Source organism: Brienomyrus brachyistius, chromosome 18 (genome assembly GCF_023856365.1).
Source record: "Brienomyrus brachyistius isolate T26 chromosome 18, BBRACH_0.4, whole genome shotgun sequence".
Taxonomy (NCBI): Eukaryota; Metazoa; Chordata; class Actinopteri; order Osteoglossiformes; family Mormyridae; genus Brienomyrus; species Brienomyrus brachyistius.
In genome coordinates, this window is record NC_064550.1 from 7,792,613 (window position 1) to 7,810,762 (window position 18,150).

Below are 18,150 nucleotides of genomic sequence, written 5' to 3' on the forward strand. Positions count from 1 at the left end.
CACACCTCTGTCCATTTGTTATTTTTATTCCATGTACAAACTCAAACAGAATAAATTAAAGTTCCTACTCTCAGATTCACCAGCTTGTAAAGTACGCTTAATGGAGCAATAGCTTTCTTCTGGATTAATCACAATAATTAAAATGATTGTGTCACCAGGAAGGCGAGCGTATTAACAGTGGCTAATATTACAGTTAAAGTCAAGGTCTCTTCTATGATTCTTACATTTTTATACATTATCTGAATGTGTTTGCTTTCAGTGACCTTCAATGGAACAATTCATGAAATGAAAAGATTTTCTATATGTACAGAGTGTACACAGGGTCTTGACACCATAGCCTTTGCTGGGACCCACGGCTCATGGGCAGCAATTCACTTTTATGTCTTTGGGACAAAACCATACAAACTACACATATATAGGGAAAGAAATCGAACCCACAACCCTAGAGGTCTGAAGTCACCATGCTGCCCACTAAGTCACCTCGACTGAATGAACATGAATGACTTTAATGTCCAAGCCAATATAATGCTAAGAAAATACTTCATAATGATAATAATTTATACTTAACTTTATATAAATAAATAAATGTAAATATATTTCGAACTCAGTGTCTCCCAACCCAGTCTGTTGGGACCCCTAGACCATCGGTGTCTGCTTACATTTTTTAAAAACGTATACTGTCTGGGGTCCCAGCGGACCGGGTTGGGAAACACTGGCTTATCGTAATTTTAAGTGAAGGATACAACAATTACTTGTATTTCACTGTAATTAGGTTCAGGTACATTCAAGACATCACGGCGAGCTAAGACCGCTTTCGCCCATAATTTATAACTTTTAAAGACAGACGCTAAATATTACACTTTAAAAATCCTTTGCGGAGGATGATTGTACTTAGTTACAATGAAGGTAAATAAAATTATGAATATTAAATGATCCGGTTTATCAGGAATACCTGCTTGTTAATTCGAACAGCCTTTGGGGTTTTTGGGATGACCTCTTAATCAGCCAATAACAGCAGGTCCCCAGGACTGGAGTTGAGAACCACTGTTTTATTATTGGCTGTTAAGAGGTCACCCCAAAAAGCCACACCCACAGCGGCTCTCCATGGATCAGGTTCCTTACCCCTGATCCAGGTCATTTTAAGCATGGTTTGATTTTTGGTGGTGGTACCAGCACCTCAGAATCAGCCACCCTGGGATTTTAGCAAACGACTGTGTCTAGAATTTTCAGAAAATGAATCGGTGTCAGCAGTGGTTCCGAGGGTAAAAACATCTGACTAGTGAGAAAGGTCAGAGGACAACGGCCAGACATAAAGCCAACAGGAAGTCCACAGGTGCAGCTAATCACACAAGTGGTGAGCAGAAAGGCTTCTCTGAATGCACTGTCAGTCTACTCTTGAAGCAATTCTAGAGGCAAAAGTTGGTCTCACCTAATGCTCACCTGGTGGAGCCTATAAATTAGCCACGGAGTGTAGGTACTGTGCATCCCGCAGTTATCCTAGTCTTGTAGTTACATTATAACATTGTACTTACCCTTTTAAATAATTCATTCAGTAAATGGTTATTACTTATATAAATGTATTATTTCTGGGATACAGTCAAACCACAATAGTTATAAAAACACTGCATAACCTTATTGAAATTGTAAGTTCTTTTGTTGCAAAGCCAGAAATCAAGATAAATCATGTCTAGTCCTTAATGTCACTGTGTAACAAACAAAAACATGTTACTCATTAGTCCTACATATTATGTTTAACTTTATCGAATTTTGTTGGTTCAAGGTCACATTAAAGATGGAAAAATGTCTGATGTGGTTTATCTTGATTTCTGGCTTTACATGACAAAAACTCATTTCAGTAAAGGTATGTAGACCTATATCCACGGTATTAGACACTGATCTTGGTAATATCCTATGCAACTAAGGCGTCTTTATGCTAGATACACTGTTACAATGTTGTCTATGAACAAATTTTAAGTATTGCAGTATCTGTGTTGCATTGTAATAAAATAAAATCTCTTCTACTACATGGATTACTTGCATGCATTCTGTAGAATACTTTTTTTTCACAGAACAACAGTTCAAATTCAATAATACTATTTTGTTTGCTTCTTTACCAGTGTATTCAGCTATATATTTACTGTGTATATTGAATACAGTTTCAGTTTATGAATAAAGTAGACACAAATTAGGATTTGACTACATATTAGGAATTGATTAAATGGTACGCCCATATGTATGTTTGTACAGGCAATCATGTCAAAGTACCATTTAATAGTTGTTACAACGGACGTGTTCATGCTATACATAATATGCTTTTAGCTTTTCGTCCCAATGACTAAGCATTTTGCTAATTTATCAGTAATTTCAAACTAATGCTAATTATAGGTTTTAATTATAGGTAAAAGACAATTGAAGTTTTATTTCAATGGGTGATTTTTTTATATCATATATAAAGCTGTGTTACTAGCAAACGTTGATTTATATTTGCAGTATATTAAAAAAATAAATAAATCACAGTAGCAAAGTAAATTTTCAGTGTGATATTAATCTAGGCTTGACAGCTTTGCAATAAAGAACCCGCCACTCATTACATCAGTCTAAGGAGAAGGCACTCTTAGCAGTGACAGACCCTATGCTCGGGGATGGCCTCTCTTCAATGTTCTTCCAGAAAAGGGTTTTTAAATCGATGGCACATCATCGTTAGGCTTCTGTTTCCTCGCACTTCTGCTGAAAGCATGAGAAATTAAGCAATGTGTAATTATATACGCAGGGACATTTTGAGTTTGACAGCTATTTAACGTCAGTGGCTCTTTCAGGTCGGTGGGCAGCTGACCTCTCGTGGTCCTGGGTTGGGGTCCTTCTAAGCCAAACCACAGGCTGCGCTGCCGAAGGGGAAAGAGCGGCCCTGTGCTTCACTCCCCTCTCCTGTTCCTGAAGTGGAATACGGACATTAGTGATGTCAGCCATCCATCCATCCATCCATCCATCCATCCATCCATCCACCAAGTGCATTATCTAGAAATACTAATAATGACACTTTATTGATCTTGGTGGGGAAATTCTCTTCTCGCCTCCCCCCCATTTTGCTCTCCATGATGCACATGTAGGTGAGAGCAAGTATGGCAGCGAAGGGGAGCCACCTGCAGCGGCACCCATTGAGCTGGGGGTTAAGGGTCTTGCACCAGTGCCCTGCCAACCATAGGCACAGAGGCTTAGACCGCTGAGACAAACAACCCCCCGAAGGGAAGTTAACAGGAAGGAGGGAGCCTGTTATTTCATTGGTTGCCTATTAGCTTATTAATTGCGTGTTTTTGGACTATGGCAGGAAACCAGACAAAACACATGCGACAACGACGGACATGCAAACCCCACAGACAGTGTAGGGTTGGGATTTTAATCCAGCACCCTAGAGCTATGAGGATAGTGTGCAGCCCACTGCCAAACATCAGGTATCCCTAATTGATTATTAGCAACATGTATTATTGCTTCTGCTTGGCACTTACGTGTCTGACAAACTGTTATTACTGCCACTGTACTTATCTGGGACGTAAAACAGGGATCCTTAAGTATGCCTGCTGTTGCTACAAGATTTCCTACAAGTGTAACAGACAGTCATAAGCAGTTCACCTGTGTGTAAAGCTTGTTATCTTTTCTAACTGCCTCAATGAGGTCCTTGACAAGAGGCTCTCCTTCATTCCGCTCAGCAGAAACATTCTGATCTTCAGGCTCTGTACGCCGAGTGGGCTGCTTCTGGTACAACATCATGTATGCCGTGTCTTTAGGGAAGTGAGTGGTCACGTTGCTCACAGATCCAAAGCTGGAGTAGGAGACCCTAGTGTCATTGAACAGGAACCACTGATCTTCCACCCCAGGTTTCTTGGCAGAGTCATCCGCCGAGGCTTCTTGCTTGGGAGACACCTCACCAGCTGCTCTGCTGCTCCATTCCCTTGCGTAGCAGTAGTAATGCCCACTGTCAGATGATGACCCAGAGTGCACCACCACACTGACAAGGTCGAAATGCACTGAGGTGTACAAACTATTTTTTGTGGTGTCGGCCACCTCCCCAGCTCCAATGGACTCCACCTGCCTAGAAGAATTTCTGACGGGCATTTTCAAAACTATAGGGATAAACACATTGTCGAGGATCTTCTTTCGCCTCTTAGTCACTGAATCGAATGAAAACCTCAGCAGTGTCAAAATGAGATAATGGGGAACTCTGGTCAGCTCCACGACCTTCTCAGCATTCTGTAAGGAGCCACAGATCTGGCAGTGGTACTGATTTTCTCCTGCCATTATTTCTGACATCAAGAAGAAGTTGATCAGATCAGGAACTGAGAAAGAAGTGTCTGCATGCATACAGTCATCTTCTGAGGCACCAGATGAACATTCAGGCTCCTCAGTTGAGTGGGGAGATTCCACGTTGTTTACACAGCTGACTGTCTCCACGGGAACGTCTGCCCTTCTGTCTCCTTTGGGGGACGAGGGAACTCTGCCTTGAGACTGTAATGGTGGTCCGGCCCCTTCCACTACAAGAAAAGGGCTAATGGTGAAGGCTTCCACGTGATAGCTGGGCGGAGGAAATGCCAGTGACAGGTCACTGAAGTCTTCCTCCCTCTGTGAGACGTTCTTACAGCGTAAGCAGCGGATATGAGTCACCAGCTTCCCACCAAACAGCTTCTTGATTAATGACTCATTGCCAGGCCCTTCAGAAGATCTTCCTCTGACCATTTGTGCACTTTTATTTTCTTCTTCGTGGAGTCTAAAAGAAGAAAATTAAGTCTGATAATGTTTTTGTTTTTAAGCATTTGACTCCTGCTGCTCACAATGAAATAAAGTGAAAGAAAAACTACCTTCACATCATATAAAACTAGTAAGTGAGAGGGACAAGGATTTAACTGTTGATGAGTATTATGGAGTATTGAGTAATACTGCCTCACCTGTCAAGCAAGTACTTGAGGTACTCAGAACAGTCCTGCTGGCTGCCAGGGGTGAACCAGGCAGGGGTAGATACATACAAAAAGTTGTCAGGAGAAATGGCTGGACGCTGTAACGTAAAATTAAATGAAAGAAAAAAAGAGCGATTAACACGCAGCAGTATGACTGCAGGAGGCTGGCTTTGTTTGATCACTGGAATTTTTCACGTTGATTGATCAGAAGGCCAATAACAACCTTGGGAAATAATGTTCATTGTACCCTGACCAGCGAGTTTTCCTCATTAACATTTTAAAAAGGTTCAGCTGGGTACTTTACTGGTTGCAGACACTCTCCTAGTTTTGTAGTGAACGACAGGAATAGCAGAGCTATTGTCTATTAATAATACTTAATTTATTCTTCAAACAGTGCAACAAACCTAACAGACATCATTGACAAAAGCTTAACTGCAATTTGGGAATGTTGTGAATAATTACCAAGTATCGCAACGTACTTTGTCAATTGTATTTTAATCTCTTTATTTGGTAAATCTCACCTGACTATGCTGTAGAAAAGCAAATAGCCTCTGCAATTCTCCCATGACTGGAAGGAAATCACAGTTCTTCATAGCCATGACAGCATGTCGGAAGCTAACACATAGATAGGGAATCATGTTTAATTCATGCAAACGGCTTGTGAATGCATGTAAGTATGAAAAAGATCGTTTCACTAATTTCAGTATGATTTTACAGCATTAAATATCGGATATAAGAAAACTGTTTTTAATGGGTAACTTATTTTTCTGTTTCCTCTTCTAAGGCTTTTTTGTCTATTTATTTTAGCTACTGCATTGTTGTGTATTTAACGTAAACAATTAATCTTTACCATGATTGTTAAATGTATACTATTAACTCTGAAAACACTGTATTTCACCGAAAGATACTGCAGCATTTAAAGGCCTTGGTCTGGCATATATAATTATGGTTGAGTGAAATTAATCGAATGCACTGCACCATTAAAATATTATGGAAGAATTTTGCATGTATTTTGATCTAATAAACTTTCCTCTAATTTGATAATTGAGAAACTATAGACAACTTAATTATGTGAAAACATTAGACCATGATTCATTCAAATTATTATTCTATATCTATTTAGATACACTGTTACTATTTCACTGCTACAATTCACTGCAAAATATAATTGTTACTTTTTGTCCTTTAAAAAGAGTCACATTGATTACAGTCAGGAAAACGTTGGTGAGATGGCATTGATCCCGGCTGATGGTGAAATCTTTTTCTGATGTTCTTCTAAATAATGTGGTTAACTAAAGTATGTAATCTTTCCAGACAGTGAGAGAAACCCATGATCACTAGAAATTAACTACTGAAGATACAATATATTACAGAGTATAAGGGGATGTAAATACTATACAGTTAAAGTATTTATAAAGCTAAACATCCAAACATATATAATACCAAATTTAGTAGGTCTAGGTCTTATGGTTTAGGCCGCCGATTTTGTTTTCGGAATAATAATAATAATAATAGAAGAGAAAAACAATTGCAGTCCATAGCACTAATAATGATAATATAGCATTGTTTCGCCTATTGACACCTGGGTGCAATTAGCATCTGTCTGCTATATACATGTAGGTGCAAATAGCCACATTGGCTATCCACCCCGAGTATAAATAGCATTGCAGGCTACTGATAACTGGGTACAAATGGCATCAGGCTGCCACATACATCTGGGTGCAAATAACCACATTGGCTATCCACCCCGAGTATAAATAGCATTGCTGGCTACTGATACCTGGGTACAAATAGCATCAGGCTGCCACATACATCTGGGTGCAAATAGCCACATTGGCTATCCACCCCGAGTATAAATAGCATTGCAGGCTACTGATACCTGGGTACAAATAGCATCAGGCTGCCACATACATCTGGGTGCAAATAGCCACATTGGCTATCCACCCCGAGTATAAATAGCATTACTGGCTACTGATACCTGGGTACAAATAGCATCAGGCTGCCACATACATCTGGGTGCAAATAGCCACATTGGCTATCCACCCCGAGTATAAATAGCATTGCTGGCTACTGATACCTGGGTACAAGTAGCATAAGGCTGCCACATACATATGGGTGCAAATAGCCACATTGGCTATCCACCCCGAGTATAACAGCATTGCTGGCTACTGATATGTAGGTGCAAGTGGCACCTGTCATAATATTATTGCTGCTCTGATTCAGCACATCACCTGTGTGATCGGCAGATACACATTTCTTTGATTCTTGAAGTGCTGTTGCCTCAACCCCCTATGCTAAGCATTGATCATTGTGTGGTTCCACTGAGAATTCCACAGGTCAGGCAGGCTTCAAGCATGCGGATATCCTCGGCATTTGGTCCCGACCTTTGGTCGACTTCGCGCTGCTGGTTTTATTGTGAAATACTGCAGTGGATCCCCTGGAGGCACTAAATGCCAATGTGGTACATGGTGTACATGGTGTACATGCATAGAGGATGGCGATACAGATCATGTGATGTTCCACTCTTTAATGTAGAGCTTGAAGGTATTACTCTGGAGGACTTTTTTGAGTTTGCGAAAAAAAGAAGCTTGTTTGAGGTGGTTCAGAATTCCTTCAATGAGAATGCAGTTTTATTTTTATAGAAGTATTTAAGGTTGAAATTGTGCCATCTGGATGGGATGGCAGTCCAATGTTTCATTAGCTGATTTCATTTCTTTGCATATCGAGGACGGGATTTTTCAGTAGAATGTACCAGAGGCTGTGAAAGTTGTTCGCAATTTCCAGATGAGACAGGGGAATACAGAGAATGGAGTTCATTCTGAAAGAAGGGTGTGTATTACTTATCTGATAGTTATGCATTATAAAGACATGACATTCCAGTTATAATTAGTTCATGCCTTCCAATTGCCATCATAATAATAAATGATTGGCACAAAGTCTAAAGGGTTCCTGGTGGGTTGGAATGTCTTCACACTGATCCATTTTAGCTGATAAGTATGGGCACAGGGTCCAGTTTGATCCCTAGACAGATAGCATTAGGGAGCATCATGGCCTAATCGTGTCGACTGACCAAATTCAAAAAATCGGTGGCTGGCTGTTACTTTTGAAAGGTGGCAGTTCCATTTCCCCAGCTTGTAAGGATCAAAGACTATATTGTGCAAAGTGTGATATAATTACAGCCGCACATCTGCTGATACAAGAAAAACCGTTGTGTAAACCCACTGCTTAAAAACTCCATACTTAGCCCATCACAGAGTGAGAATTATCAACTCGATCAAGTCTCTGACTTACTCAAACAAAACAACTTCCGTTCCGGCTTCACAACTGGACACTCGACTGCCTTCCTTGGCATCGCGGGGACTTAAACCTATCAGGCAGATTAGTCCAAGTGGCTTGGGGTACAGAAGTGTCCAAGTCACATTGGGTAATAACTGGGGTCCCCCAAAACTCCGTCCTTGGTCCCCTCCTCTTCTCTTTTGACAGTATCTTTCTAGGTTCAGTCTTTTAGTCACATGACTTCTCTTCCCACTACTGTAATGGATCTTGACTATCATGTTTACCAGCTTATGCCATCAAATGATTCGAAATGTGGCAGCACATCATGTATCCACACAACCTAAATGTTCTCCTTGTGGTTCTTCATTGGCAATAGATCCTTACTGAATAACTTACAGAACCATTAATGGACAGACACCCATCTCCATCAGGCATGTGGTTCCCTGATGGTGGAATGAGCTGTTGAACCACATCTGGTAATCAGACTCCCTCTCAACCTTCAAAAAATGCCCCACGATCCATCTGTTCCAGGAGTACCACCTCTATCCTGATACCTCTGTGTTCCCTGAACGTTCCTATTGTTGTACTGAACTTCCTGCTCATTGTACAGCAACCTTAATAGGTTCCTGCTTTGTTAGAAGTTGCCGTGTAGCTCCTTCTCCATTACTGTTCACACCTGATCCTGGGCATTCACTGGAAGCTCAGTCTAGTAATGGCTAAGAACATAAGAAATTTACAAACGAGAGGAGGCCATTCGGCCCATCAGGCTCGTTTGGGGAGAACTTAACTAATAGCTCAGAGTTGTTAAAATCTTATCTAGCTCAGATTTGAAGGAACCCAGGGTTTTAGCTTGTGCCGCACTAGCAGGAACTACACGCTGTGTAAAGAAGTGCTTCCTCAAATTCGTTTTAAAATGTCCTCCTGCTAATTTCCACTTATGGCCACGAGTTCTAGTATTTAAGCTAATAAAGCCTAGTCGGCACTTTGACAGCAGGTATGTTTGTAATGTGCTCTTTGCCTTGCTTGTGCGTTGATTTGGACAAAAGTGTTTGCCAAATTAAATAAATGAAATGTGAATGTTGGGACATGTTTTATGGTGCAATGCGCATTTTTCAAGTCCTTGGCACTGGCTGTCAGAGTTCTTAAACACACAGTATCCATTTCCATCAAGTCACTCAACAAAACCTCCATCGCATTTCTACCTCTTTGGTCAGGAAGCCAATACTGCCTGGAGATGCATTCACCATGTGAAATGTCTCACTCTACCCACTGTTTCTCATGTGTGGTTCTTCAGTGTGGTTCCTCCTGCAGAGAATGTTGGTTAACTGCAGCCATTCAGTTATTCTGTTTACCGAATCTCTTCACATCCGCTTGTCTTGAAAAATATGGAAAGGATGCATTGTATTATGATACATATTAACCGTACATATTAAATATGCTACTCTTCAAATCTGTGAATTATCTTTACATTTGACTGGTAAGATATTTCATGCATTTTTGTGTAATACTTTGACCAAAGTCCTCAGCACTATGAGAAATGTCTGGAAATTTTTCCTTTAAGACACCAGAAAAGTTTTCACCAGTCAGTAATTTGGGCTTTACCACTACTTTGTTGAAAAAAAAAATGCTGTTTTATAAAAGAATAACTTTTAAAATAAACACATTCTTATTGGCCAGTCAATCCTACTTTACGCTAAGCCATTTTCATTACCTGGGTTAAGTACATGATCATGAAAGATATTTAACAGGTCAGCGATATTTCAATAAATAACCTCCAACTCTACATGATTTACGTAATTATCGGTTTGTATATGAACGTATGTAATATAAGTAATAACGTAATACATAATATACGTAATTGTAATTTTCTAATTGAAAATTCCTGCATTCTTATTAAACGGTCTTTATCTTGCTTTTAATTTCTTTAACCTACTTTCTGCCCTAATTGTACTAACCCTACAATACTGTATAACAACGACACACAGATCTTAGGTACCCGTATTTTGTTTTATAATATCGAGAGATAAGAAGCCATGTTTAAAAATACATTCTCAACAGATTTTTTAAAAGTCATTTATATTCCATGCAATGGCATTCTAATCTCAAACACTTGTCCTTAAGTTCATTACTACATTCTAAGCTGCGTTTAGTGCCTTCACCATTTAAAATATTTGGATGATTTGAACTAAGAAGACATTGAGTATAAGGATCCAATGTGTAGAAATAAACATTCACTGCAGTGCCAAACTGCCTCACTCTCTACCATACTGACCTTGTACTTTATTTTCAGCAAAGCAATTATTCCAAACAGGAGTTACTTATTTTATCTTGCAGGAAGTATATTTTTATCTTTACCATAGTCCCAATGGTAACAAGTTCCAAAACCATTGAGTAGAAAAAAATGCCAATACTTATTAATATTAGCACTACTCTGAACTGAACGAGACATTCTAAAGTTCAATAGCCAGCTTCATCTTCAACTAAATACCGAATTTAAATTTAAACATGATTATTTCTCCCATAATAGGATTATTTAAAATTATATTCCAGTAAATGATCGACCTGATCTCTTGATTTCAGTGTTAACTTTTTACAATTTTGTTGCTTATTTAAAAGTTTGTAACATACCCTAAATGGCCAAAAGTATGTGGACACCAGCCTGTTCAGCATCTCTCTCTGAATCGAAGGGTATTAATATGAAGCCGACTAACCCTCAGTGGCTACAATAGCCTGTGCTCTTCTGGGACGGCTTTCCATTAGATGCTGGAACATTGCTGGTGGGATTTGCTGCCATTCAGGTTGGGTATTGATGTTGGGTGATCAGGTCCCTCTCTGTGGGCCTGTGTGGCCGCCACAGTTGAACTTGCCACCAAACTTTTTTTACCACCACAATCGCTTCACACTGACCAATGCGACAGTAGCAGGGCAAAAATGTGACTTGTTGGAAAGACGGCGTCCTCCGATGGTGGCAAGTGGAAAGTCACTAACACCTTCTGTAGAGCCAGCCATTCTACTGACAGTGGTTTTTGCATGAGAATGTGTGACTGTGTGCTTACTTACACACCTGTATGTCAGCAATTGGTGTGACTTAGGCAGTTTTTCTGTTTAAGAGAGGTGTCCACATACTTCTGGCCATATACTGTATGTTATTAATTCACCAGAAAACCAGGAACAAGTTACTGCAGTACTCTACTTGCAGAACAGCCAACATACTGTATATAAAAAAATACTTTTTCCAAGTATGAGATACAGTACTTTTTGTGAAATTGTCGTACTAAATATAAGCAAAGTGACTGATTTGGCATTTTGTATGGGAATGCTTACTTAGGAGCCATAAAGAGTGCCTGAATGACACTGCTCATGTAACAGGTGTTACCCAGATTGATCAGTCCAGTTTTGCCCGTCTCAGATTTTTGTGTCAGCCTGTGACAGAGGGCCACTTGATTTGGTTTTTGAGGAGTCCAAGCCCCTTGTTTCAATATCTGCTTAATCCGGTCCTCGCTGGGCACAGCAACATTCTGTAAGACATGCCAAAAGACACATCCTCTGAGGTTTTTTACAGCATGGTTGACTTTTGTAGCGCACCGTCGAAATTATGTAAAATATATTACGGTATTAGGCAAAATCCATGAGAATCCAACCTTGATGATTTCAAGAACGGGCTGGTAGATGTCTGGGAATCCAGTGAAACGGACGACAAGGCAATGCACCAGCTCCACGAGCTGCTGCAGGCAAAGCTGGGCCGAGTCTGACTCCTCAGCTGAGAGGCGGGCAATGAGAGGGGGGATTTCAGGGAGTACCTGAGGAGCAAAGCAGACGCACGCTGCTATAGATGCCAGAGTCATAGAGTCTATGAATTCTTCTACAGTATTGTTCAGTGTTCCTAATGTTTGCACAAATTTTGCCTTACTTTATTTGTTAATGTAGGGGAACTGCTGCGGATAGGATAAATGATCATATTTGTTATTCATATTACGGAATGATCAAACTTAGAATATATTTCAAATACAGAATAGGTTCAGTTTTTAGTAGTTAAATTCATTTTAATATTTTGTCCCATTTCATGTAAGTCATACATGTAGACTTCTAAGCAAAGCATCTTAAGTTACACAACCCAATATGCATGAATGCACGCAGAGCATTGCTGTACACCTACTTACCAAGTGAAATGCTTCGGGAGACTGCTGAAAACTGAGCAGCAAATAAGACAACACGGACAGCGCCGCCTCTCGCACAATAGGGTAAGATAACCTCTGGAATACCTAAAGGCAAAATGATGTCATGCTAGAATACTAGGTGTCCATTGTGAGAGTGAGGCATGAAACATTGGGTATTCTTAGGCATAGACATACTGGTAACACTTTACCTGATGAGGTACAAATAATACAGTATCATGCTGTTACTTATGTATTAATTAACCACAAACTAAGTCTTAGTTGCATTCTGATGTTAATTCATCGTTAATGAATCGTGACGCATGAATTATCCCAAGCAGTCACTATATTTGTTACTATATCTCTTAATTCTGTACACCTTTGTAAAGTACTGAAGGAACAACTCATGAATAAGACAAGTTAAATACTGTACTTATCTCCTGTTTGTTCATCATTAATGAATGATGCATCTTTTATCCCAAGAACTAAATTCATTACTATATCTGTGAATCCTTTGTGAACTACTGAAGGAACTACTTAAGTAATGAGTAATACATCTGAAATACTAATCGTGTTTCTTCATTATTAATGAATTGTGGCACATTTTTATCTGAAGTAGCGGCTATATTTGTTTAAGATCTCTTCATAATTTGTACTTCAATAGTAATTGAGTTATTACTGTGTTTGTGCCCCGTCATGTAAAGTGTTACCAACTTACTAATACAGTGAAAAATGTATTCACCTCCTCAATCTTAGCTAGTGTCACCTCAACCAAGATCACACACTTTTTCACTGATGCAACTCCTTTCATCAAAGCGATAATCCACTTGTCTATGTTTCTGGAGAATGGCCATGACAACCAGTCCATCATTCTGTACCAATGACAAAAGAAAATAATGATAATTGCTCATGCCAATGGTATCCACTCAAGTCTGTATTACAAGTCAACCAATTCACAAACATTGTTGTGGACATTACTTCTATTTCATTGACATAAATATTTATACTTCTGGTGGCTGAGCTTCAGTTATTTATGATAATGAAATACCATCTGTATAACATAGTACTTTGCTCCACCCTACCAATGTAACTTACCCTATATGTTCAACTAATATACAATACAACTTGCCAAGTCAGGCCACTACAACGTATAAGTCCCAGAAGTAACAGGACACATATGTGTACTGAACTGATAAGCGTATACTCTAAAAGACAATATAAGTATAAAATTAAATCTACAGTAAATGACAGAAATATAGGTATAACATTCTAGGCATCCAAGTTACATTATAATCTTTGTAAAATATACTGAAAACAAAAATAATAACTGCCCTTTATTAATTTTGAAATATATTTCTTTCCTTTGAAATTCAGGATCAGTTCCCTGATTATCTATTGGCATCTATCTATTGGCAGTTGGAACATAAGTAAATGATACCTTAGATTTTTTTAACCCTTATTTTTATAATCACTTCTCTCTTAAGTACATATTAGCATCATATTCTTAATTTGCCATGTTAAAGAAATTTTTCTGGGGATGGTAACAGTTGGGGAGAGGTGCAATGTAAGATCTAGTAAAAAGATAAAGTTAGCAGTTAACTGTAATGAATAAAATCCATTTAAGGGTTTTATGGTTAGTAGCACACTTTTTATAGGCAGTAGAGCTGATGCTGAATTTTATGTAGCCAGCTAGGAAAGCTAATTTACAGGAATCTACAGGAAACTCACATACTGCATAAGTATGAAAAAGTAAAATACGTATTTGGTTGATTTAGCCAACATTTCTTCTGACACTGCATTTACCATTAACAAAGCTTATTAGCTACCACAAACACCAGCAATGAAAATTCTATTACTAAATTATATATGGTAACTAGCCAACATTGTAACGAAATCCGTCTAATGCTAACAGTTCTGCAAAGATGGGCAATTCAGGTCCAGAGAGTAAAAGTCCAGACTAGGATTTTGTTTCAACCAACCAGTTGAGCATAATGGGTGACAGTCACAGAATACTCAACTGGTTGGTGGAAACAAAATCCCGGCCTGGAATTTTACTCTCTGGACATGAATTACCGAACTCTGCAATTCTGTGATGTGTCATCAGCCTTATTTTGGAGATTTTTTGAGCCACCTTGAACAAATGTAACTAATATTTCTAAAGTGTGCTAGACATTAACTTTAAATTGTATCTTTAACTATAAGCAGCCCACCATTCAATAATTAAATTCACTATGGTTCCTTGGTGGTTGGAGTTTTATGCATGTAGACCTCCCTTGAGATTTCTCAGAGCCCAAAACATGCTTACACAAATTCATCTGAGACTGAAGGAACCTACAGCTGTTGTCTGCTTTACGTCAGCACCATGCTTCCTCAGTACACCCTACCTGCAGATGGCTGTCATCATCTGGACATCAGAGATGTTCTTATCATTGGTGAGATTGCGTACTGTTCCTTCCATTAGTTCCAATGGTATGTATTGCACCACACTGGCCAGGGTGTTTGAGGTAACAGTATCCTCTTCTTCTGGTTTATAATAAAAAAATGGAAAGAGTTACAACATCTTGATGGCTAGATTTAGCTACTTAGTGGACTAAAATCAAAGTAGCCTCTGGTTATTACCCATATATACTGCTAGATATTTAAATGGACATTTTACTCTGCTCAGTGGTATTGGTCCCATCAGGATTGTGAATTGTCAACATTAAATTTATGAACCCAACTCTTGCCCGCAGTGCTTTTGGCTGCCCCTGTGTTTCATAGGAAATACATGCAATAAAGAGCAACACAGACCTAGGACTACATTTGAAATGAGAGTTATCAAGGTAAATGACACATCTGCTAAGCCATCATATCATTATCATATCTGGTGGAAAAGTAGTGGTTTATCCAAAAAGCAGCTCTCACTTTTTTAAGGCAAATCTAGAAAGTGCACGTCTCTGCAATGTCTACACTACTGCAACAATGAGATTGATAACATCGCGATAAGACCAGGCAGGTGATCCTGCCTGTTTGTCCCACAAACCTCTAGGTGTAGAGATTATAACGAAGAGCTCCTTGAGGGAGGGCAGAATAGTGGCCATGTTGGTCCTCCAGACTATCTGCAGCATGCTACTCGTCTTGGTGACACGTTCTAGGAAGGTAACAATGTCATCATCGTTCTGGCTCTGGCACTGGAAGTGATGAATGGTCTGCATAAGTTGCTGACAGAAGACAGTCTGTAAGTTTCCACTGGGCGCACACTGAGGGCAGGTGTTCAGCAGGCGCGCTAGCTGCTCACACACTTCTGGACCGGGCCTCTCACACACAATACGCAGAATCTCAATCTGTACCATGTGGAACAAGTTCAGAGTTGAAGGAGAATTTGCCACAAGAAACAGTCCCACTTGAAGGTAGTGGAATATCAGAGGGCTCTGCTTCCCTACTGGTCCATAACCTTCCCGTAGGAGGTTCAAGACAAATCTCACATTGAAGAACTCCTCAAACTCCAGTTTGTGGTGCTGCGCATAGGCCTCAAGGACTTCCAAGCCGGCATCCTGCTTGAACTGAGAGTTTCCAGTCAGGAAGAGCTTAGTGGACACCTGGAAAATGGCCATACACTGAGAGCTGTCCAGGGGCTGTGAGGCTGACTCAACCACCCTCCTCAAAACACCCTGCTTCACCAATCTGGAATGTGGTGACATCAAAACTGTCTCCAGGATCTTGTCCATATCTCTTCTCAGTCTGAATAAAGTCAAGAAAACAAAACAGGAGTGAACCTGGTTTTGTGCAGGCTATAGTTAAGCTACCTGTAGCACACAAAATATGGAACTACTAATTATGTGTTCAGTATTCAGACTTCAGGCTTGTTTAAACTGTAACGTAAATCCACTTCCTTTTTCCTATACAAACTAACTAGCTGTACTTGGCTGGTTCCTCAACCAGAACTATTCAGCGCAGGGATGACATGCCTGAGCCACAACATCCAAGCCTGTACATTATACGGAAAAAGGGGAACCAGAATGCAATATTTCTATTACTTACAGATTAATTTGCTGAAACTATATAATAACTGTATCTGAAATGTACCAGAAATTCGGTTACATGGATTCCTTTTACTGACAAATGAACTTTAGGCAAATGATTTTAGACACTTTATCTGAGAAACAAACCAGCTGTTAATAATACAAGTAAATAGCTGAATTTTAATGATTCAAGTTACAATGTTTCACCAACAAAACTCAATTTTACTGGGATTTATAATACTATAAATAGGCCTACATAAATAAAACAACAACAATAATACAAATATTTTAAAGTGGAGTAGTGTGGGTTAAATGCAAAAACTAAAAATTACAACGAACAGCTCCTACTTTGACTTAAATGTTAACACAGTTACCAGCGTGTAGATATAAGTTCTACATGTAAATGCAGACTGTATTGCTTAGAGGACATCTACATTTTCTAATGTAGGTGAGTTAAACTATGAAAATTATTACATTTAAAATTTCTTAAAATCTGGATCTCTTAATTAATCTAACATCACAATTGTTTCCCTTAATTATTTAATATTTATTTTCAAATACGTTAGTGAAATACAAACCTAAGAAATACCATGAATATGTAATCAAATACTAGGGTATATTTGCTCTCGATTCAAATTGATACGCAGTTTCATTACAACACTGACCAGTGTCGTCTTCTGAGAGTGAACTTTTACGACGGTCCCTAACATGAAAGAAGAAACTCGGAGGTTTCCTTGAAATAAATTAACAAACGTTAAGAATCGCCTATAATAAGCATCACAGTAATATCTTAACGTACTGTTTGATTATACAATAAATTAGAGTAAAATATAATCCTTGCGCAGGAGCTGTTCAATCTAAGAAATACGAAGCATCTCCAACGCCATCAGAATGTTTTGCTATGGGCATTTCATTATCATAAATAACTGAAGTTCATCTCAGCTACTAAAAGTATAAATATGTATGTCAACTAAATAAAACTAATGACTACAACAGTCAAGTATTGTTAATCATTTTGAAATGTGTTAGAACTGTACTCAAAGGGAGATTTAGCACAATCTATTTAGTTTTTTCCTTGTGTGTGTGGGATATGTCTTGCTATAGAATAAAATCGAATCACTGCCAATATATCTGCCATATGTCCGAATAATCAAATTATCAGATTAAGCAATAAAAAAAAAATGAATAGGATTTTAACATTCACAACGTTAATCCAGGGTACCGTTTTCTGGGTAAAAGAAACAGAGGATGCGCATTTGGATTTCCTGATGATGTAATCTCACCTATGAACGTAAAGTAACGCAGGACGCATTAATGAAATCTTTTGGATTCAAGGTATACACATAAAAGAACTACTGAAATAATACAAACAATCACTTTGTATAGTGATTCTGTACTTATTTGCCGTCATTTAAGCCAGCACTAAAACAATTAATGTTTACTCACCTTTAAACTGTTAGCAATTTCTTTAAAATAATACACATGAAGTCCAAAAATCCAGGAACGGATTAAAACAACTGATTGTGTAATATAGTGGTATTAAATATAGTATTTATTTTACATCTTCTTGATAGGACACACTAGTGTTACATGCCACCAGAACGGATCGTTTACCCCCAACAACGTTTTATCCTACTCTTCATCTCCTACACTCTTTTACTCGCTCTTTCTAGAGGACTGTGCATGACAACGCTACTGTATTAACACTCCTAGAATATTCCTCTCTCATCTGAAAAGCAACAGAATTTTCCCAGCCAATTGCAGATTAGGAAC

At 38.9% G+C, this 18,150-nt stretch overlaps 1 protein-coding gene across 3 annotated transcripts; it reads right to left on the reverse strand.

The window, feature by feature from the left end:
- Positions 1-10: 10 nt before the first annotated feature.
- Positions 11-18,092, reverse strand: LOC125713469 (ubiquitin carboxyl-terminal hydrolase 35-like). 3 transcript variants are annotated; one of them, XM_048984634.1, is made up of 13 exons: positions 17,824-18,092; positions 15,399-16,096; positions 14,761-14,899; positions 13,119-13,248; positions 12,383-12,484; positions 11,864-12,022; positions 11,547-11,740; positions 5,468-5,561; positions 4,938-5,044; positions 4,632-4,759; positions 3,628-4,526; positions 2,834-2,931; positions 11-2,727 (listed from the first exon to the last, which is right to left on the reverse strand). In XM_048984634.1, the coding sequence occupies exons 2-13, from the start codon at positions 16,081-16,083 to the stop codon at positions 2,679-2,681; spliced, it is 2,784 nt and encodes a 927-aa protein (XP_048840591.1). In that variant the 5' UTR covers positions 16,084-16,096; positions 17,824-18,092; the 3' UTR covers positions 11-2,678. The 3 variants fall into 3 exon arrangements, with proteins under 3 accessions (XP_048840591.1, XP_048840590.1, XP_048840589.1); XM_048984633.1 differs by having other exon boundaries at positions 11-2,724; positions 3,628-4,759; XM_048984632.1 differs by having other exon boundaries at positions 3,628-4,759.
- Positions 18,093-18,150: the final 58 nt, after the last annotated feature.

Coding starts and splice junctions, on each gene's coding strand:
- LOC125713469 (XM_048984632.1), bottom strand. CDS start 16,083: ATGGACAAGATCCTGGAGACAGTTTTGATGTCACCACATTCCAGATTG. Junction 11,741..11,863: donor CCGTTCTTGAAATCATCAAG/GTTGGATTCTCA, acceptor CATGTCTTACAG/AATGTTGCTGTGCCCAGCGA. Junction 2,932..3,627: donor ATAACAAGCTTTACACACAG/GTGAACTGCTTA, acceptor ATTCCACTTCAG/GAACAGGAGAGGGGAGTGAA.